The sequence below is a fragment of the Camelus bactrianus genome, unplaced genomic scaffold, assembly GCF_048773025.1.
Source record: "Camelus bactrianus isolate YW-2024 breed Bactrian camel unplaced genomic scaffold, ASM4877302v1 HiC_scaffold_30, whole genome shotgun sequence".
Classification (NCBI taxonomy): Eukaryota; Metazoa; Chordata; class Mammalia; order Artiodactyla; family Camelidae; genus Camelus; species Camelus bactrianus.
The window spans coordinates 7,448,261-7,469,952 of NW_027413945.1; the positions used below are offsets into that span (position 1 = coordinate 7,448,261).

A 21,692-nucleotide genomic window follows, 5' to 3' on the forward strand; every position below is an offset into this window, starting at 1 on the left:
CTAGCTCAGTGGTAGAGCACGTGCTTAGCATGCGCAAGATCCTGGGTTCAACCCCCGGGACCTCCATTAAGTAAATATATTAAATATATTAAACAGATAGATAAACTCAATTATCTCATTATCTCCCCCCCCAAAAAAAGAATAATGGATGGAGGGGGGAGATCTTTGAGGTGAAAGTGTTCTGGATCTGATCGTGGCGGTGGTCTCAGACACACACACACACACAGCTGCAGGGAAACCCAGTGGAAGCTTCATGCAGTCTGTGGATGGTACCAAGGTCCACTTCTTGGCATTAATATTTGACTCTGAGTTATGCAAGACATGACCCCCGGGGAAGACAGGGCCAGGGCTCTGTGGGATCTCTCTGTATTATTTTTTTCAACTTCCTGGGAGTTTATAACTATTTTGAACTCTAAAAAGGTTAATTAAAAAAAATTAGTCATAGAGAGGAGGATATAGCTCAAGTGGTAAAGCACAAGCTCACGTGCATGAGGGTCTGGGTCCAGACCCCACAACCTCCTCCAAAAATAAATAAATAAACAAACCTAACTCCCCCTCTCAAAAAAAATAGATGAAACAAAATTAGTCCTGGATGTGAACAGTCCCTAACACCCCTTCTTATGTCGTATCCCACAAAGACCTGCTGAGGCGGGAAGCCCCATAAAAAGACGGGCAAGACCCCCAGGCAGGGCCACTGCTCTCCTGCCGGCACCATCTGGGTGCCGGCACCATCCCAGAGGCTCTGTCTCACCTTTTGCCTCTGAACCAGGTTACTTACCCCTAAAATTCTATTGGTTCCCTGAACTCACTTCTGATTGGTCCATTTGTAGTGCTTCATTTGCATGGAGCTCACTCCTGATTGGTTATTTCTCTCACTCCTGATTAGTCCATTTCCCTCACTCCTGATTGGTCCATGTGTAGTATTTCTTTTGCATGGAGCTCACTTCTGATTGGTTATTTCTCTCACTCTTGATTGGTCCATTTCTCTCACTCCTGATTGGTTATTTCTCTCCCTCCTGATTGGTCCGTTTTTACAAAGCTTGTTCCTAATTAGTCAACTTTCGTTATACCTTATTTGCATATGATGTTGCAAAGTGTAAACTGGCAGCCTATAAATACCTGTGTAAACCTACAGTCGGGGTCCTGAGCCTGGAGTGTTAACTCCTCTGGGCCCGCTGGTGTAATAAACCTGAGTTCTCCACCCCTCCCAGTGCTGCTTGGTCTCTCGCCTGGATCCAGGTTGCTGTCACAACTGAGCTGTCACACGTTTTCTGCAGCACTGCCACAAACTACTTTCATATGAGCAGGACAAACATCATGGACCTACCTTTGGGTTAAGCTTTGTCAGGTCACATCTCTTTTCCAAAAGGTTTAACACCTACGGGGGGAAGAAGCAGCCGTTAGTCAAACTGTCACCCTCAGGGGTCAGAGAAGAGAGACCTGCCTTCTCAGCGCCATTTGCCTTTGAGATATCAAGGAGGACGGAAGACTGAGGTGTACGGCGTGTAACTGTCACGGAATGAAAAACCAACAAAACAAATGGATGTTTCAGGCCGGCAGACACACCCAGAGGGCGTGGCGTTCCTGGGAGGATGGGAGCAGGGTGAGGAGATTGTCCTTGCCCTGGAGCTGCGAGGGGACCGGTCTGGGAGACGCCAGGGCCACATGCTGCGCCCCTGGACCAGTGTGGTCTGTGGAACCGACCACACCCCTGGGAAAGCAGAAGGGGAACAAGGGGGTACTTCAGCACAGACCTGGGTCCTGGCTCTTTGCCTCCCATGCCCTGGGACATGTGCCCTTTAACACCTCCCTTGAAGGGCCAGCGCCTGGGGCTAACACACCTCACCCTGGAGGGTCAGTGTGCCGGTGGGGACGTTCTGTCCCCGCAGTCACCTATCAGAGCAGACAATTCAGATGTCCCTGGGGAAGACAGGTGCAGTCTGGGGTCCTTAGAGTTGCAGAAGACACTGCATGTCTTTCCTCCGATTTTTCTGAGTTCCTTGTTCCCAAAAGTGGTGGGGACCCACACTCTTACTGTTTGCAAGGGGGGCTGTGGCCTCGACAAGGCCCCACTGGCATCAGGGGAGGACCTGCCCCCCAGCACCAGCCCCAGGCCCTGGCAAGACCCCTGCGGACAGTGAGTTGGAGCAGGGAGGAAGGAGGGACCAGGCTCAGCATGTACACTGCCTGGGAGGGGTCAGGAGGAGACGGCCCGCAGGGAGGAGGACCAGACACTGCCTCCATGCGTGGCCCTGGCCGAGCTGCCTCTGGGTCCTGCCTGGCCATTTGTCACCTGAGGGGGCTGATAAGGATGTTGGCTTGGGGTAAAGATTAGAGCTTCAAGGAGATACCCGAGGCCACACCCGGCAGGTCCAGGGAGGCGAGGAGCTGGAATTTAAGTCAAGTCATGATCAGAACCCATGAAGGACACAGACACAGGGCCACTGACAGGCACAGGGTTGGGGGAGATGGAGGGGGTTCGGGAAGATGCTGTCCCCCACTTCTCCTCACCGTGGACTCCAGCCAGAGACGCCCCGCATTTCACAGTGGACCTGGGCAATGCTCGGTCCTCCAGGCTGACCTCGGGGGGATGGAAAGCAGGCATCCACACCAGGGAGGCCAACCACCACCCTCAACCCAGTGGGGAGGCGGGCCTGGCCCTGCCCATGGCTGCCCTGGCCCAAGGAGACCTGGGCGTCCCCCAGGGCGGCCCTGCCCGGACCACCACGGCCCTGTGAGTCCTGCTCCCTGGGGACCTCGCTCGTGACCCATGGGTCCCAGAGCACCAACCTGTGGAAAGATGGATGGACGGCCAGAGAGACCCCCAGGACACAGGGGCGGCGGCTTCCTCGAGTTTCAGCAAACTCAGTGCCCTCCCAGCTGAACCCGTGATCAGGGCTCCCCTCAGTGTGTTCACCCTGTGTCCACCCCCGTCCCCACACTCAGCGTTCCCCACACTTGGTGTCCCCCCACCCCGACGCTCAATGCCCCCCCAGCCCCGCTTACCAGGTAGTTGTCCCCATCCTTGGACCTCAGCATGCATGTCACCTCCTGCAGGTTGTGCAGGTAGGACTCCTCGGAGCATCCGGCGGGGAAGGACATGGCGATGATGTGCTCGATGATGTAGGTGAGGTCCAGCTCGTGGCTGTCCTCCATGGTGGGGCTCCACGTCGCAGGCCTGGGGGAGGGGCGGCTTTCAGGAGAGGCCCTGAGGACCAGGGCCAGGGGAGGGGGGACATTCGCTTTGTGCACGCCGGACCTGATGCCGGCACCTGCAGGGTTCCTGTCCACAGTCTGAGTACTTCCCGTCATGGGAGGGCCCGCATCTCAGTGGCCTTAACAGACTGGGGCAGGGCGTATGCAGAGGACATGGGGCTCCCGGCAGCGCTGCGGGCCTGATGGAGACGCCTGCAGCGGGCCGGCCGGGTTCAGGAAGCCGGGACCCTGGAGGGAGGAGCCTTCCTCACTCTAGGGCGTCAGGCCCGTGGCAGGGAGCTGCGAAGAAGCAGCCCATCGTGTGGGGTGGGTGGTGGAGGCATCTATGCCGGTGGCTAGTCCTGTGTGCACCAGCCCCTGCCAGGTGTGGGGGCCGCAGGCCCAGGGACGGGCTGGGGAGGAATCCCAGCTGCGGGAGGTGAGAGCTAACGTCTGCAGGAACCAAGGGCGAGCAGACCAGGGCAGGTGGCAGGAACCGGAGGATGGGGTCTGGGGAGGGAGGGAGGGGGGTAGAAACGCCCAGGGCATGAAGCCGGTGGTGGAGGCCAGCCCCTGGCCAGAGCTGGCTGGTGTGGGGAGGCCCGGGGAGCCCGGGCAGTGCCCCGCTTCCCATCACGAGGACGCGCTGCACGGGGGACCGTAGCCCGAGGTCGCCTCCCAGCAGAGGCCCCGGGGAGGCGGGTGGCCTCAGGGATGAACAGTTTTACATTTATTTCTAAACAACAAAGACAAGTTTGAGAGATATCTACTACAAGGTCAAATACTCAACATCATGAACCTTTCAAAGTGGGTTTATTCAAATCTACACAATGGCCAAGGTTTTTTTCTCTACCTTATGCCCCAGACATGGATGTGAAAGAGTTTTGATTCCTTTTTGAAAACCAAGTCACGTGGTTTTTGACACTGGTGTTAAAAAACAGCAGTGTGTCCTGGACAACTGTCATCTCCCTGGGGGCCCGTGCGTGTGGGGTGCTGGCTGGGGCCGTCCTGGGCACCTGCGTGTTCCGTGGGCTGGAGTCCGTTCTGGAACTCACCCCTGGCCCCCGTCCCAAATTGCATTTCACCATCAAATTGCGGCTATGTAATTATTTACTGAGCATTTCCACAGTCAGGGATTCTAACGCTGGGCAATCACACCCAGAAAAAGAGACAGCGCCATGGCGTGACGCCCCCTCAAGCATTCATCTTAAAACTGAAGACGACATCTCAATGACCACGGGTAATGCTGGGAGGTCTGCCCGCGGCCAGGGGCACCCCAAGGATCCAGGGTGACCGACACTCACCTGCACGGTCTGTCACAGCACAGAGATGTGGCCGGCGAGGGGGCCCGCAGAGCCTGCAAATGACAAGACACGGTCACTTGGAGTCTCCTGCCACCCACACGTTGCAAGCCCTGTGGAGAGGGAGGGGCCGCGGCCTCTCTGCAGCTTAATCGTAAACATTAAGTCACAGCCGCCACTACCAGCCACCTCCCCACCTGGAGGGTCACCCACTTAGCAGGTCCTCTCGGCGCTAAGACTCCACACACAGGGGACACGATTCTGGGAACCAACAGCACGTGATTCCAAGGGGGATGAAGTGATGCCCTGGGCCAGCACGTGTAAATGTGCTCGTAAACAGAAGGCGCTCAGTCCACGCCGGCCACCATGACGATCATCATTGTCAGCGCTGATGTGAATGAGCCAGCTAATGACTGAGAGAATTTTCAATTTTATCTGCTCTTTTTTTTTTTTAAAGCTTATCCAACAGCGGGGAAAGCGTCAGGTTGTAATTACTTTCTGGTTCACACACCCTCCCCTGTGCATGTGTGTGCGCGTGTGTGCATGTGGTGAGGGCTGTGTTAGTTACAGTCTAGGGAGCAGGCACAGTATCTCAGGAGATGCACCCCCAGCTTTGTGAGGATGAGTCACCTCTGTGGTGTCAGAAGTGGGGATGCCCAGTCTCAGAGGGGTGTGCGGTCTTGTCACAGGGACGGAGGGGAGAACCCTGGGGCCCCTGTCATGGCTCTCCTGAATGCCTTCCTCCATGAGCCCTGCCTGCCCACCACATCTCCACCCTGCTCTGTGGCCCAGCCCGGGACACACGCTCCGGGTGGGTAGACAGATCCCCTGGCTCTGTGCTGACGCCACTCCCAAGCCCGGTGAGTGCCCCCACTGGGCACCTGGCTCATGTGGTCCCCACGGTGTGAAATGAAGGGATGGAGGATGAAGATAAAGGCTGTTTCAGCGATGGTCACAGATGTTGTCCTGCAACCACACAACACATACCCAGGCCAGTCCCCAACCCCAGAGGTCATGAGCTCAGCCCCAGACGCAGGACCCGGAAGCCCCCTCCTCCGTGCAGACATGAGAGGGGCCCCGGGCTGTCCACTCTTCCCTGGCAAAGACATGTGCCGAGGTGGTCTCCTCTAACAGAGGGGGCTGGGGACCGACGGGGCTGACTGTTCTTGGGGGCTCCCTGCAGGCTTGACAGCTGGGCCGGGCGCAGAACCACCAAGCACTCCACCCGTTGCATCTCCCCAACCTCGCAGACCACCCTCCCCGGGGCCCCACGCTGGCTCTGCCACTGATGGCTCAGACTGCCCCTGTATACAGGAGGTGCTCAATCAATGCTGGCCACGGTGGGCTCCAGTTAGACAGGCCCCGATAATGAGATTTTTTTCCTATTAGAACAGCAGAGATTAAAATCTTAAATTGTTTTTTTTTTAAGTATTGGTGAAACGTAAGCTGATCCATTTTACAAAACAACGTGTCTGTACATATAAAAATCCCTTAAAAGGCCTGAAGCTGGTGACTTAGCAACATGAGGGATACTCCTGAGGAAATGACCAGAAAATCCCTAAGTCCACGCGGACAGGGTGCTCACTGCACCAAGCACAAAACAGACAACAGCCTAACAGGGTGGCCACATGCCTCGGTGACACGGGACAAATCACGTGGCTGGGAGGGCGGCCACATGCCTCAGTGACACAGGACAGACCATGTGGCCGAGAGAGAGGCCCATGGGGGCCCGAGAGGGGCCGTGATGCCTGCCCCCACTGGCCACAAGCCCGCTCCCCGGGGAAGGGTGGGTGATCACACCTACACTCACTCCCACTCGAACACACACCCGGAAACATCTGGCCAGACGGCGGGTGGACGAGGCAGCGGTTGGCTTCTGAACGTTCGTTTATATTTTTTCCTTACTTTTTCCTCTATGGGCGTTTTCTCCTTTCCTCCTTAGAGCACAGTTTACTTCTGTAGCTGGCAGGAGGCGGCACAATACCTCAGGGTCGGCCCAGATGGAGTTCCAGCTCCCGGCGTGGCACTCTGGCCTCCCCGCTGCCGTCACGGGACTCGGGTGCCCTCCTAGAAGCACCGTCTACTGTCTGCTGTTCCTTCGGGTCCAGCAGCCGCGCTCACCATGTTGCGTTACACTGAGTGTGTGAGGAGCGCACACAACACGTCTGCCCAGTGGGCCCTGTGCGTAACTCATAACTGAACAGAGCGGCTGGCCCTCCCTGAGGCCCCACCACCGAGAGACAGCAGCAGGTCTCAGCCCTGCAGGGGCCACCGGCACTGATGGGGACCGCCGCCTGCAACGGCAGGCCAGCACGGGGGGACTGAGCCGTCCCCTGGTCCTTTCCAAACTGCCTGCGTCTTCATTAAGAGCTGCAAACTCTCGTCAGCAGGTTGTGCAAACAAATGGGGACAAAGCAAAGCAGGAGAGACAGCAACACCCCGAGGAGTGGAGGGGCCTGGGTACCTGTGATGTCCCATCACTGACCACCACGTGACCAGGCCGCCCCGCCGCTGCTTTGCCCTAGGGGCTCCTGCGTCACTGCCGACACAGCCCCCTAAAGCCCCCATCTGGCCAAATGCTCCTCTCCTGGCTCGGCTAGAAGGTTCCAGAAAACCATTCGGGGTTTGCTCTGTAATTTCCCCAGATTTAAGCTCGCACGACATGTCCTGGAGGGGCGCAGGCTGGGGTCGAGCACCCTGATTAGAATCCAATGCCTGGGTCTTGGCCCGAGCAGCCTGACCTCGGGAAGCGACCTCTGTGACTCAGTTTTCTCATCTGGGAAGTGGAGGTACTGGAGGGTTGAAGGAGACACACGCGCAGAGCTCAGAGAAGCCCCTGGCATGTGGGACGTGACAGATAAACACCAAGCCCCGTGTGTGGATGCCAGAAGGGACTGGCAACTTCCACCACAAATGCAGTAACCAGCCAAGAGCTGTGAGACTCAGGGGGAACTGTCCCCAAAGGCACCCGGCCAGCCAGACCGTGTCCCCCAGAGCGAGGACGTGAGGACCAAACTGATTATCTTCTTAATGCTGTCACATGTGAGCAGCGATCACGGGGGTTACCAAAAAAAGTACATGCCCCGCCCCGAAGTTAGGGAGCTACAGTGATGGCACACTGACCCCGACTCCATGGTGAGGGTTTGGTTCAGGCTGAGGCTCTGTCTGTGCTGATGTGTCCCCCAGACACTCAGATTTCTGAGACACAGACACTGATGGAAGGAGGAAGGGAGGTGTCCCCAGGACAGGTGGTGGAGACCAGCTCCTCCGTCAACTCCTCTGTCCCCAGAGGGGCTGGCTGGGCAGAGGTCCCAGGCAGCAGCCGCCCCCAGGAAGTGATGGGCAGGGGCCAGCGGCAGGCCACGCGCACCAGGAAACCGTCACCGCCCATTGCTGTGGGACGAGGACGGAAGCAAACAAATGGAGGAGGGCGCCGGGGACAGGCTCAGTGCCAAGCGCATGCAGTGGGGCCGCTGCAGGTCCCCCTCGGGTGGAACTTACTGTGCTGGGAAGGGGGCATGGAGGGGCTTCCTGTCCAGAAGCAGCTGCCCCCACACACCCTGCCGCGGGCCCAGGGCAGGTGGCCAGGCTGGGAGCGCGGGCTCGGGGCTCCAACACCAGGAGCTGCAGGCACACGGGAGCAGGGGGCCCGGCGTGCAGGGCAGGGACGCGGGTCAGGCTCAGGGCCACCTGCCAGGGCCCTGCAGGAACCAGAGGGACCCACAAGCCCCGCACTGAGCGGGAGGCTGTGTCCTGCTGGCAGGGGAGCCCCGCCTCCAGGGGAGCTGGCTCCCCATCCTGGGAGGCAGGCGTCCCAGAACCCAGCAGGTGTCCGCCCGCCTTCTGTCCTTGTTAACAAGCTCAGAACCAGGAAGCAAACACAAAAACAAGAACAAAGCTCATCACTGGACCAGAAAGGAAAAGCGGGTGCTGTGAAACCTCCGTTACATCCAGAAACGTCTTGTTCCTCGGGCTCCGGGTTCCCAGGCGGCGAAAACAAGAGGGAGGTGGCACCTGGATGCACGTCAGACCAGGAGGACTGCAGGTGACCCGACCTGCCTGGGGCCGGACGCAGCCGGCTCACTGGATGCCGGAGCTGCGGGCGGGGACAGGGAGCTGCCCAGACCGGAGTCTCGGCCCTGCTGTCAGACCCGCCCCCACCAGCTGTCTACACTGCAGGCCGGTGGAGGGGCTTGTCCCCTAAGTTGAGAGGGAGATGTGTATGGCTCATTCTATAATCCCATCTTACACAGGTTTCTCTTTGTATCAAGTACTTCCTACTGGGGTGTTTCCTCCCACGAGGACCACGGGGAAGGCGGGGGTCCCACGTGGCCCTCACAGACCCACCCCTGGCATGATGGCCTTGGGGGGCTCTGGAGGAAACCACGGGGGTCTCCACCTGGGCCAGCGCCATCACTGCAGGACAGCAGGGGCTTCCTGAGTGGGACTGTGGGGGCGAGGAGTCACCGGGCCACCCGTCCCTTTACCTCCATGTCAGTGGGATTTTCCACCCCTCTGAGCATCAGTTCCCAGCCCCGTGAAGTGGGCGGGCAGTGGCCATCTCACAGGCCTCCTGGGAGGGTGGAGAGGTCCAGAGGCCCCAGTCCCAGAGCACAAAGCCCGACCCTTCACCGTCGCGGCACGGGATGGGAAGGGGGCTCAGCCCAACTCTGGCATTTCACATCACGATGATGAGGCGCCCCAAGGATGGTGGGCATGGAGGACTCGTGGGGCAGGGCCCCGGCTCTCAGAGACACGCCCAGTTCCCAACAGCAGCCTCCGGACAGTGGCCCAGCCTGACGTGAGTGACGCAGGATGCTCGGAGCAGACCGGGGTGACCTGTGGCCCAGCAGAGACCCGGTGCCCTCTTTAGAACGTCCGTCACTCACCCCGGGCCAGGTCAGCTCTCAGCAGAAGGAGGGCATCTGCAGCAGGGAGGTGAGGCCACTCCAGGGGGCCCAGCCGGGCAGCGTCTGGCCCTGCAGGCCCACCCTGCCCCAGCCCAGGCCTCCCACCAGGATGGCCCCACTGAAACCAAGGGGCAGCAAAGCCACCCCACACAGCCAGAGACCCTCAGGTGCCAACAGCATGGGCCGAGGGGCAGGCCCCCCCGGGCCAGGATCTGTCCTGAGCGCAGGGCTCAGGGTCCCGGGAGGGGCCCGAGGAGCCCGCCAGCCTGCCCTGCTGGGATGGCCATGCAGCCCAGGACAGGACGGTGCCTTCTTGGGCTCCAGGACAAACCACGGACCAACTTCAGCTGGAGGAATCGGGCTCAGAGTGGGTCAGGGAAGAGACCGGCAGAGGCGTCCCCCCCAGCCCCACGCGCTGGACACACGGAGGCAGACCAGGGCCTCCGTCCTCTCACACGTCTGTCCAGTGACACACAGCGAGGGGCAGCCCCTGCCGGGCGGGCCCTGGACAAACAGTGCACAAATCAAAACCAGGCCCCATGGGCTTGGCCGCCAGCTCCAAGGACTGAGGGTGTCCCAAGCAGGGCCTGTGTGTCTGTGGAAATAAAGGAAGGCCCTTGAGGGAGGCCCAGGAGCCAAAGGCCGGGTCTGTAGGCCGCTGGCCCCCTCCCCACGCCCCCTCCCCAAGCAGGGGTCTCCCTGCAGAGGGCAGCCGGGGAGCCCTGGTCGGGTGCACACCAGGGGCCTGGAGAAGGCAGGCCTGCCATTTGGGAGAATCTCTGAAACAAGGCTCCCTTTTGACAGGTGAGGGTATTCCCCATGTTTGAGATGCTTACCATGGGGGGCTGGTAAACAGAAACTGGAATTAAAGGCTGGATGACAAGGGATTACGTTCAAGAAAAGACAGACACATGTTGCATTAAAATGGAAAGCGGGTCTTGGCTGCAGCAGCCAGAAAAGCCATGTCAAAGCTTGGGTCCTTCGGTCTGCTGACTGGAATTAAACTGTCTTGCCCCCAAGAACCAAATAAAGAGGTCCCAGCGAAGCAGCCCTGCAGGCCCCCATCAGTCCCTGGCTGGTCAGCCCTGCATCCTGGGAGGGGAGGAGGCCTGTTCAGCGGAGCTCAGACCCAATCGGGTCGGGTAGACCCGGGGTGGGGAGCTGACCCAGAGGGCTGGTGCGGCCAGATCACCTCCAGGGTCCCTCTAAGCTTTCACAAAGCCCTGGGGACGCCCAAACGGGACTTTTAGAGGCATCATCATGGGTGGACATTATGCAAAAACAGGACAGGGGAACCTGAGGCGGCCACACCAGCCACTCGCGGGTGAGTCCTGAGCCATCGGGTGTTGGAAGAGAGAATGGTGCAGGCCAGTGAGCTGTCTGTGGACCATGAAACACAGTGGGCAAACCATACAATGGGAAACAGCTCCCGGTCGCTGGGCCTCCATCCCCGGCCCCTGAACCCAGAGCTCACATGCAAAGCCCACCTCGGACATCACGTGACTTCATCTGAAAACGCTTCAATTTGCATCTTCAGGAAACAGACTTCTTTTGTAAATACAACCGCAAAATACATTAGCCATCCCTCTTTAATGAAAACCAAACACGCAATCATACTTGCACACAAATGTGTAATCAGTGCTCAGAGGTCCCTGTCTTACAAGTTTCGCTCTGGTTTTGTTTGATTACGGTCTGACCGTCTGATTCGGAATCAAGTCCCACCACGTTGATTTAATCCATCTCTTCAGTCCCGTTACCATGCAGGGACCTCCTCCTCCTCCTCCTTGTCTGGCAATTTATTTGAAAACCACAGGGGCTCTGTTCACCGAGTAAGAATTTCCCCATTCTGGAAGCCACTGACCACACCGGAATTATCTCCCAGGTCACCCCGGCCCTGCGTTTCCTGCAAGCTGAGGGTGGGCCTGGCCTCGCTGCAGTTCTGGTTTCTCCGGAAGGGACTCAGCGGACGGGCAGACTGCCCTTCACGTGAGGCCCACGTGACCTCACCTGCTTCCTTCTGTGACTGAGAAGGCTACCGAAGGTCACAGCCTGGAGCCCACGGTCTGGTGACCAGCGTCTGAGACACGGGCTGGTCTCAGTCCACCGCTTTCTCAACGTTCGGCAGCCGGCGGAATTCCTCACCAAATGAAAACTTTCTCTCTTCATCTATTTTTAACCCTGAAGTGCTGTTTGTGCAAGAAATGAGGCTTAAACATTTTCTGCGTCTCTGCACCCAATTCCACAAGCTGGCCCCCCAGCACCCCATCAAGGGTAACAAACAAGGACTTGTCGTTTCTTTAAGCACCTGTTAGGTTGTGCAGGTCAGAGAAGGACGCCTCACCATCACAAAGCTGAAGCTGTGACAGCCCGGATGGGGGCCCCTGATCCCGGCTTCCACGCCTGCTCCAGACCCAGTTATGGAGACTAGACAGGGCTGGAGGGGGTGGTCTGGGGCACGTAGACCCTGGGGGTGTCTAACTCCACCCCCTCTGGGCTCCCAGATGGACGGGCAGGGTCATCCGGCCCCCGGCCGCTGCTCCCCAGTAGAGACAGATTCTGGGGAGCTTGCTGCTGTCTGCTTTTTTGAACGAGCACCTCTTGCGGGTGAAAATACACTCTGGTAATTCAAGTGCTGTGGGAACCCGATTGATTAGGGGATTTAAAAAAGCAGCAGTGGCTTCCCTTCAAAAGTCCTGCAGTTCCCACCACTGATCACCCAGAACCTCGGTCTCCATGCACCCCCACGGTTAACCCCCACGACGGCCACGGGACCCAGGCTGTGAGGGAAAGCAAGACCCACCAAGCTGCTCCTCTCCACCTGCTGCAGACGTCCAGCCTTGGATGTGGGGCAGACCCACCAGTCCCCTGAGGACACTTCCTCGGCCCTTTACTGGGGGGAGCTGCCACTCTGGAAGCTGTCACCCTGGAGCGCAGATGGGGGATGCGGGGCCATGTGGGCCACCTGGCGGTGGGCGGGCAGGGGCGCTGACGGCCGACGGGACGGGAACAGACAGGGTGAGCGTCCCTGCGGATTTGATAATCAGCTGGGCTCTGTGCTGCCCACGGGTTAGGTGTCCCTGAAGCATCTCCTCAAGGTCCCCACACCTGCGGGTGGGCCTGGCCACCACCAACAGCAGGTGGCCCTCCGGCCTTCAAACCCCGGGACAAGGTGGGTAGCTTAAATGGGCTTTTTCTTAATTTGTGGAGGGCGGTCCCTCGGCCTCCGAAGTGAGACATAAGGGCAGGCTCCAGATGGCCGACCTGGAGGGAGGCCCCACTAAGGAAAACCAGACGTAGCCTGGCCCCTTCCATGCCACCTTTCCCAGAAACCCGGGCAACTCTCCCCACCCGGGGCTGAACGAGGTCGCAGGCCAGGGTGTTGCTTCAGGTGTGGGAGGGAGCGGGGCCTGGGGCTAGGGGAGGGCAGAGGCACGTGCCTCTTCCCGGGTGTGTGGGGGCAGGGGGCCACCACGCAGTGGCAGGCAGAGGCCGGGGCAAAGGTCAGGCCCTCTCCCCTAATGGGAACGGGCTGGGCTCTGCCAGTCTGGCCTGGAAGGAAGGGAAGTGGTCTCCCTGCCCCACCTGGGCCCACGGGGACTTGACGCCAGTCCAGCTCCCAACCTCCACAGAGGACTCATGACAACCAGTGCACAACTGAGAACTGAAGTGGAGCAGTGACATCACCAGCCCAGCCCCAGAGCCCGTGCACCTGCTCTGGGACGGCCGGGGGTGGGGGTCAGCACCACCGAGGGGGCCCTGGGCACACGGAGCCCCCAGGCCACATCTAAACTCAGGTTCACCGGATCCTCAACGCCCCCGCCCTTCCCCCGAGCTGTGCATCCCAGGACACTCTGTGCACCCGTCCGTCCGTCCGTCCTTGCCGAGATGACGCAGAACCAGCCAGCGTCTGTGGAAGTGGCAGCAGGAGAAATGGCCAGAGGCTCCCCAAGAGCAAACACAGGCCCTCCAGCCACCTGGGAGGGCAGGGGGGCCCACACACACTGACCTCACATGTGCCCCCTCCTACCCCTGTGACCCGGGCCCCTCCTGCAGAGGTGTGCCCAGCATGCCCCTCCCACCCTAGCTGGGCCGTGGGTCTGGACAGCCCGTGTCCACGTGGCTGTGATTCCCAGGACACAGCGCTTCTCACTCAGCTGAAACCCTGCCGTCTAGGCACCCCACCTCCAGACTTCTGAAGTTCACTGCAGGGGCCGCAGGAGAACCAGCACCCCAGGAACACCTGCACTGAGTGACCACGGGGACAAGAAGTTCACGCACAGTCTGCGTGGCTGCAGCCAGCAGGGGAGACCGGGGTTCCCTGAGCCCCAGGGACACTTCCTTACAAATCAGGGTGGGACAGGTGGACCGTGGGAACGGTGCTGTTTCTACCTAATTCTGCAATAAAATAAAGGGAACGTGCTCTGAGGAGATGCCTTCTCCTCCATCCCACGATTCCAATCACGTAGTCGGGTGGGTGTTCCTGCTGCAACAGCTCAGTGCTTCGGAGAGAATGGGTCATGGGCCACCAGAGGGAAAGGTGACCCTGACAGCCCGTGCTTACGGGCATGTGTCCTTAAGTCACGCTGCCCTTGGGTCAACCTCGCCACTCACAGTCACGTCCTCTGCCTTTGTGAGTTAAAGCAAACCAGGCTGGACAAAGTCCACACACACACACACACGCAGCTGCCAGCACCCAGCTTGCACATGCCAGCCTCAGACGGTAACCTGACTCCAGGTGTCACCTTTGGCAGAAACTACCCATTGTCCTCACTTTAATTAAACAGAGACAAACAGCCATCAGCGTTCGGTAAACGGAGGACTCAGATTTCAGAAGCTGTTCTCGCACAACCTCTCCTCCAGTGCGAGAAACCACCAGGACCAAGCAAAGACAATGGGGGAGCCAGTGCCAGCGCCAGGTGAGGGCCCGCACCTGCGTCCGAGCTGCGCCTGCGCTGCCCCTGGGCCGCCCCGACCGCCTCCTGCACGTGGCCTGTGGCCTCTTTCAAGGACGGCGGCTGCTCTGAAGAGCGTGCACCTCTCAGACTCGCGCGGGGCGGCTACTGGGGGCCTCTCCTGCCGGGGACAGCGGCCCCAGGGGTGGCCCGTGGGTGTGGCTGGGCGGCTGGTTCAGACACGTGGACCCAGGGTCCCAGTGACAGCGACACCTGCCCCCCAGCAGAGTTTCCGTTGGTGCACTGAGTCAACTCCCTAGGGCAGCAGTGAAAAGGCAAAGATAAGGTGGAAAAACAAACAGCCCTGCTTTGGAAAGTCTGTAAAAGCTGTCAGGCCACGTTTGGCGTGTCATGAGGCCGGCGTCATAAAAGGCCCTGCGATCGCCCCCGCCCACCAACTGCATCCTTCCCGCGGGCTCTCTCCATCGGCTTCCAGGCGGCCTCTGTCTGGAAGGGCCCTCACCCTCCCGCAGCCAAGGACACGCTCTGGAACTGACCAAACTGGTTCCGTCTGGGCCGACGGCAGAAGAGCAATGATCCAAAACAAGCCTCCAATGCCGAAGGCCACAGGGACTGAGAGCCCTGGGCCACCCTCCTGAAGCCACCGGACCCCAGCTGAGGCCCTTTGCCACCCACGGTGCCCGCTCCGGGGGCCCAGCCGCCGCTGAGAATCTCCACCTGGAACTTGCCCCCATCCGCACAGGGGCCTGTGGGGCACGTGGGAGAGGCCCCACTCTCCAGGAGAGGGATGTGGTGCCCGGAGCGAGAGGACTGAGGCCAGGGTCACTCGCTGTCCTACGGTCACAGGCAGGGGGGACCCGCCGGGCTCCGGCCCCTCATTCTGTTGCACACTGTGTGTGTGAGCAGCGTGCGTGTCTCCAGAGCGGCCAGGACACACGCGGGACTCGGTCCTGGCGACCCTGCCCCCTCGCCCATCGCTAAAGATTACAGTCACCCAGCAAAGCAGGGATGCACCTGCCACACGAGCTGGCAGAACCCATCCCGGGCGAGGCCCCCAGGTGTGACCCAGACAGACAGCAGAGCATCCAGCCCCGTAAAGCCACAGAGCCTGTGTCTGCTGCCCCCCAAAACAGTCCCTGGACTGGATCTGGGTGCTGCGGGTCAGCACCCGTCCCCGCCGGCACAGCCCACACTGGAGGGCATAACTTCCCACGGGGCACTGTCTCCCCCTCCGCGCTGTGAAGGCACATGCCAATCACCCCGCGTCCCTGCTGCGCGTCTCCAAGGAGAGCCGGAGCATGTTTCGTCAGCGAGGTTTCCATTCACAGAGGGAGTGAATCCCAGAAGGTAACTGTCACGGATCCAAAAGTTTTCCATTTTTAGCCCGTGTGTTCCTGGAACCTCACACCCAATTTTTACACCATCGAAATAAACCAAAGGGCCTGCTACCGGGAACATTCTAGAAAAGCGGGCACCAGGGCAAACGGCCAAGGGTGCGGATGCGACCCGCAGAGGAAGGGTCCTTGGTTGGTTCGCATGTCCCCAGGGCACCCGCATGGCTGACAAAGACCCTGGCAGAGCAGAACCGCAGGCCCGACGCAGTCACAGGAAGCCGGCTGGCACCCCCAATGCCTCCGCTCTGCCCGGAACGGTGAACGGTGACTGGGGGTGTCCGAACACTCGTGCCGCAAGCCAACGCCCCAGGAATTCAACAGACCCAGCGGCTCGGAGACCTAGAGGGAGCTGAGGTGCAGCTGCCCCGCCACCTCCCGGGAGGGCTCCCTGCACGCGGCGACATCCCACAGCAGCGGAGCGCCCCCAGGAGAAGGGGCCCCGCACCGCAGGGGACGGGATGCAGCTGGTCAGGGGGCCGACCCAGACGTGTGGGAAGGCACAGTCACACCCAGAGCCGGCTGCTGAGCGCAGCCTCGGGGGTCAAGGAGGCAGGACACCTGCTCCCTAAGGCGGAGGTGGACGGCTGCCCGCGACCACTGTGGATACAGGAGGGACGGGACTGGGACAGGTCCCTACAGACCATGTGCGCCTCAGCCAAGAGGGCTGGGCTGAGGGCTGGGCTGAGGGCTGGGGAGGCCTGACACCCTCATCTCCGCGGGGCATTTTCACACGGTGACGTTGCACGCCGTGTTCAGCAAACGTGAAAAGTACTCAAAAAAATGCTACAGTTGCTAAAAATGAGGGAAGTAAAATCAAAATGCGTGGATGTTAACATGAACAAAAAGCAGTCTTTCCAGGTATAGAAATAGTAAGTTTTCAAAACGGTTTTGAATTAAAAAATAAAAAGAAAGGGCAGCTGGGGTCTGGAGCCCAGGGTGCATGGAATCACCACCGACGTCCTCTCCAGCCGCACAGACAGAGTGGTCCCTGCTCAGGTGTCCCTGTGGGGTTCAAACACTCAGAAGCAGGGCCAACAAGCCTGTCTCACCTCAAACGTCCAGGGGCCAGCAAAAGAGGCCAAGACCGGAGGCGATGGCCGCTCAGGGTCTGCGGCCTGGGGAGCCCCCTTCACCCTTCTCAGCCCTGTGCCCCCGTCTCTGGGTGAGCCGAGGTGGCCTTCCGTGGGGCAGTGCAGGAACTCAGTGAAGGTAACAGAGAAAGAAGCGGGACCAGGCTCTCAGGTGGCCTGGTCGGGCCCGTGGTTCCCAAGGTGGCATCCGGAAGGCTGGCGTCACCTGGAGGTGCATCTGTGCTGATCCTAAATGCCAGGCCCACGGCACCAGGAGTTTCTTGGCCGGTGCAGGGCCGGGCAGGGAAAGGCTGCCTCTGTGCTTTCTGCCCCGAGAAGTGACACCGTGTGGGTGTCCCCAAAGCTCCACCAGACACAGCCGGCCGCTTACATCACCCTGCCCGCACCCGTCCCACCGTTCCTCCTCCAGCAGGGACAGGCACCCCGCCAGTTTCCGGGAGGAAGCCACACCCAGGACACAGAGCTGAGCCCCTTGGAAGGCATCCACTGCTGCTGCAGGGAAGGCCCCCCTGGGTGTAGAGGCCGCCAGGCTCTCAGCCATCAGAGGCACCGGAAGCAGGCAGGTGGCAAAGTTCCACCACGATTTTGGTTCTGTACGTGGCAACACCGGGGCCCAGGGCACAGGGTCGCATCCTCTCTGGGAAGCACCGAGGACTCACCCAGCAGGTGGCCCGGAGGAGACACGGGCACACCTGTTTCCTCCCCGCACAGGTGAGGCTGGGGAAGGCAGGTGCCCCCACGGTGAGTCACCTCCACGTGTGGGAATCCACCATCCTTTGGTCCTGGGAGCCCCCACTCAGTCCTCCACACCAGGCTGAACCCCCGGTCGCCAACCATCAGGGTCAGCAGACAGCACCCAGAGGGACCAGGCCATTCAAAGAACATTTCCACTTAAAAAGCAGCCAGCCATTCATGTTTGCCAAAGACAGTGTCATTGCTGTGTTTACCTTCCATCTGACAGAGCGTCCTGTTCCGGAGCCGCGGCACCGTGCCACCCACACAGAACCCTGGGCACAGGGCTTTGCCCACGCCTTTATCACTAAGATAAACAGGCAAGCCGCATCTTTACGTCATGGCCGGGGAACTCGGGCTCAGGGACTGAATCCTGGAAGGTAACTCACGGATCCAAAAGGTGCTCTTACGGAGGTGTGCACGGTTCGCTCATCTTCAGGACGGTGTGCACGTGACTAGTGCGGGGAGGTCCGGGATCCCTGCTAGCCCCGTCAGTGGAAGCTGCAGCTAACCAGACGGACGGGACCCTCGAGGGACCAGGAGGCTCCCCAGAGAGGGCACAGCAGGAAGAGCCCCAGGAGAGGCTGAGGGCTTACCTGTTCCAGGTGGGATCGTGCACAGTGGGGACTCACCACCTGGAGGGAGAAGAAACATGGTCAGCAGGTGTGTCCTCTCTCTCCAGGGAAAACGAGGCATCACGGCCAGGTGAGGCTCCCATGCCCGCATCCACCCCGACCACAGGCACGGCCCCAGAGCCCCAGCATCGCAGGACACAAAGACCCGACTTAGCGAGTGCAAGCTTTTGCTCACTTCTTTTGTAAAGTCGGGGTGCTTTTTGGAGACTGCATGAAACCAGGGTGCCTGCCCCCAAGAGAAGTGCCCACTGCTCGTAAACACAGACCCTCATCTCTAATGGGGGGGACCTGGGGGACTCCCAGCTGGTGCCAGCCCTCCTCACCCAGCAGTGGGGGGAGCGGGGCCAGGAGAAGGAGGCGGGGCTCCACCTGGGGGTCTTCCAGCCGCCCCCCGCCCCCCCACTAACACACCCAGGGCTCCCATTCATGAAGCGACCGCCTTTCTTAGAACAATTTCCATAAGCGGAACTGAAAACAGAGTCAAACGGGAGGCAAGCTCAGCACGGACACTTCACCCTAGGCTGGAGCTCCGAGCATGAGCCGGTGAGAGGGGGTCCCTTTGGCGCCACCACCACCGGCCCCTGCAGATGTGAGTGCACGGAGGAAGACACATGGGCCAGCGTGATGAGGCCACCACTGCAGTCAGGTCATGAGAGACACGGCTGCCGGCAGCTGGGACGACAGACCTAACGGAGATAAAGACCCCGGAGCAGGTGGGACCCCTGCTCCACACCCTCCTGGCCATGGGGCCTCGGGCTCTGATCACCCTGGGCCTTGACTTCATGGTCCGAGAGCCGCAGGGAGCAGGAGCCTGTGGTCTCAGAACAGGGCAGCCTCCCTAGGCAGGCGGGGCGGTCAGCAGGGGAGGGGACCAGCTCGTGCGGCTCCAGAAGGCCCAGATCCTGGCACTGCAAGACGGACCAGCTCCCATGAGCTGCCTCCTGGCTCTGTTCCCCCAGGACTCCTTGCATCCCCATCCTCAGAGACTTTTCTGAAAGTGTGCACAGCAGGAGAAACTGCAGGGATCTGACGAACTGTCCTTGTGGGCTGGAGTGTGCAGCCGGTGACCTTGGCTCCTGCCATGATGACTATTTATAGTTCCTATGCCAAGGAACTTCTTTTACCAAGTTCCTCAAGGAACGTGACACACAGTCATTCATTTGTCTGGGGCGTGTCATTACTCCCCCAGGACTCTGACTCACGCTCTCGCCTGGGGCAGGGCCCTCTACCTGGGACCCCATCCCCTCCCCTACACCCAGCAGACCCCTCCCCACACACTCCACAGCCCCTCCCACTGCCCAGAGTGGCTGACCCAACAGTTGGCTTTGCTCGACACTGAGAATTCCTGGGAAGCAGGAACAATCTGGAAAAGCAGGGTGTTACAGGATGGTGCTGGCAGTCAGACCAGGAGCCCCATGGTTACTGGAGCAGGATGACTAATTCCATCCTTTGTCCAGTTTTCATTTGGTACAGGCTTGTGTCCTGGTGCCTCACTAAACACTTGACACAGGTGAGGAACGTGCAAGGAATCAGAGCTCCCATCTTTGAAAAAATCACTATCTGAATTCCACACAGTGGAATATTATTCAGCAATAAAAATGAATGTGCTATCAGGCCATGAAAAGACCTGGACGACCCTCAACTGCTGATTCACTAAATGGAAGAAGCCAACCTGAAAACGCAAGGTACTGAATGAGTCCAACTTTGTGGCGTCTGGGAGAGGCACAACCGTGGAGACGGTAAAGGAGATCAGAGGTTGCCAGGGACCTGCCCGGAGGCTGCAGGGGTGCAGGCCCGGCCTAGGGAGTCCTCCAGAACACGAGGCAGGGTGCTGTGCTCTGGGCACCCCCGGGCCCCCTGCTCCCCGGCCAGCACAGTGAGTCTGGGCTGTGGTCACATCACTGAGAGCTGTGCCAGCTGCACCAGTCTTATCACTTTTGCAGAGTGCCTTCTCCTGTTGGGCACACGTTACTACACAAATGGACAAGCCCTCAGGGAGCAGGCAGTTCTCCCACACGCTGTATGGACTGTCCCCTCCATCAGTCTGTGAGCTGGGCGTGGGGCGGGGTGAGCGGGGTTCCCAGCTCAGAGGAGCAAAACTCCCCAGGGTTCCTGCCAGAAAGGGGCCAGAGGAACGACTCCGACCCTCCTGTCTGTCTTTCACACACACTGCTGTGCAAGGCAGACAGCAAACGTCTGAGGAAAGGACTCGGGGCAGAATGCCTGCAAATGACCATGCACAGGACATACTGACTTGGAGACAAGGGCGTCTGGGGGGAAGCCACTGGCCAGGAGGAGAAAACTAATGTTTGCATCAGCACTGCAGACACCTGACTGAGTAAAGGCCACCGACCACTGGACACACGGACACCCATTCCTTCCACATGGCACAAAGAACCCCAGGATGGGAATTACCTGCACATGACATGTCCTCCCATCTGGTAAGGAAGAAGGGGTGGCTGACCACAGCCTGGCAGCACCTGGAGCTGGACCACTGTGCTCGGCACTACGGGCGTGAGCAGAGTGCAGTCAGCGCCCTGGCTGCACCTCCTGGAGCCTCAGGCGACCCCCAGCCCCCAGCTCTGCATCCTGACCACAGAGACAGAAGCACCGGGCTCCCGGGACCCAGGGCTGGAGCCACACAGCTGCAGGCTCCCCACCTGCCCCTCTGACCTCCAGGCCCTGCCTGCCTCCCAGTCGGAAGCAGTGCTCTCTCAGGATGGAGGCCCCGAGTAACCATGTGGTGGCTGTCCAGGGTTCAGGTCGGGTCAGGAGCGGCGGCGCGAGCTCACGGCTTTCCCTTCTGGTCCCCGGTGCGACCTGTGACCACACGCCTCACAGTGCCGTCTGGGTTCCTGCTGTTTTCATGGGACAGACAGAAACACCAAGGCGCTAAGGCGTTTCCAGGCGGCCTGGGCACACTCCGCATGAAAGAGTCTCTTCAGCCTCTGCAGGGCCGCCCCCACTCACTGATGGGGCTGAAAACCAAGGGGGCAGCCAGCACACATTCAGGACCGGGGAGGGTGGGGGTCCCAACGCGGCTCTGTTCCTCAATCCCATCCTGTGTGTGCGGCCCACACACCGAAGCGCCAGACCAGTGTGCTCGGGGGCACCAGGCACCCCCTCGGGGTCTGGGCAGGCGCCTCCCCTGAGCAGCCCCTTCCCTGCCCAAGTGGCGGGATGAGGACAGCTTCCTCCAGCAGCCGCAAGGCCCGGGATGCGCGGAAAGCAACGAGCCGATGGGGATGCACAGAAGGGACTCAGATGCGGAGATGCGCGGACGGGGATGCACCTGCAGGGATGCGCAGAGGGAGATGAGCGGATGGGGATACAGGGATTGGGGATGCATCTGCACGAATTCGCAGACCGGGATGTACGGAAAGAGAGGAGCGGAAGGGATGCACTTGCAGGGACGCGAGGAGAGAGATGCGTGGGAGACGCGTGGAAGATGCGCAGACGGAGATGCAGGGATCGAGATGCACATGCAGCAAGCGATGCACGGACAGGGATGCACCTGCACG

The 21,692-nt window shown here is 60.0% G+C and overlaps 1 protein-coding gene across 1 annotated transcript in view; it reads right to left on the reverse strand.

Moving 5' to 3' along the window:
* LOC141576765 (tensin-3-like) overlaps positions 1 to 4,549 on the reverse strand; it is an 86,863-nt gene extending 82,314 nt beyond the window's left edge. Inside the window, 3 exon segments of the mRNA XM_074360157.1 lie at positions 1,328 to 1,378; positions 3,007 to 3,178; positions 4,500 to 4,549. Of these exon segments, the coding sequence (XP_074216258.1) occupies positions 1,328 to 1,378; positions 3,007 to 3,156 (201 nt within the window). The 5' untranslated portion in view covers positions 3,157 to 3,178; positions 4,500 to 4,549.
* Between the last annotated feature and the right edge of the window lie 17,143 nt (positions 4,550 to 21,692).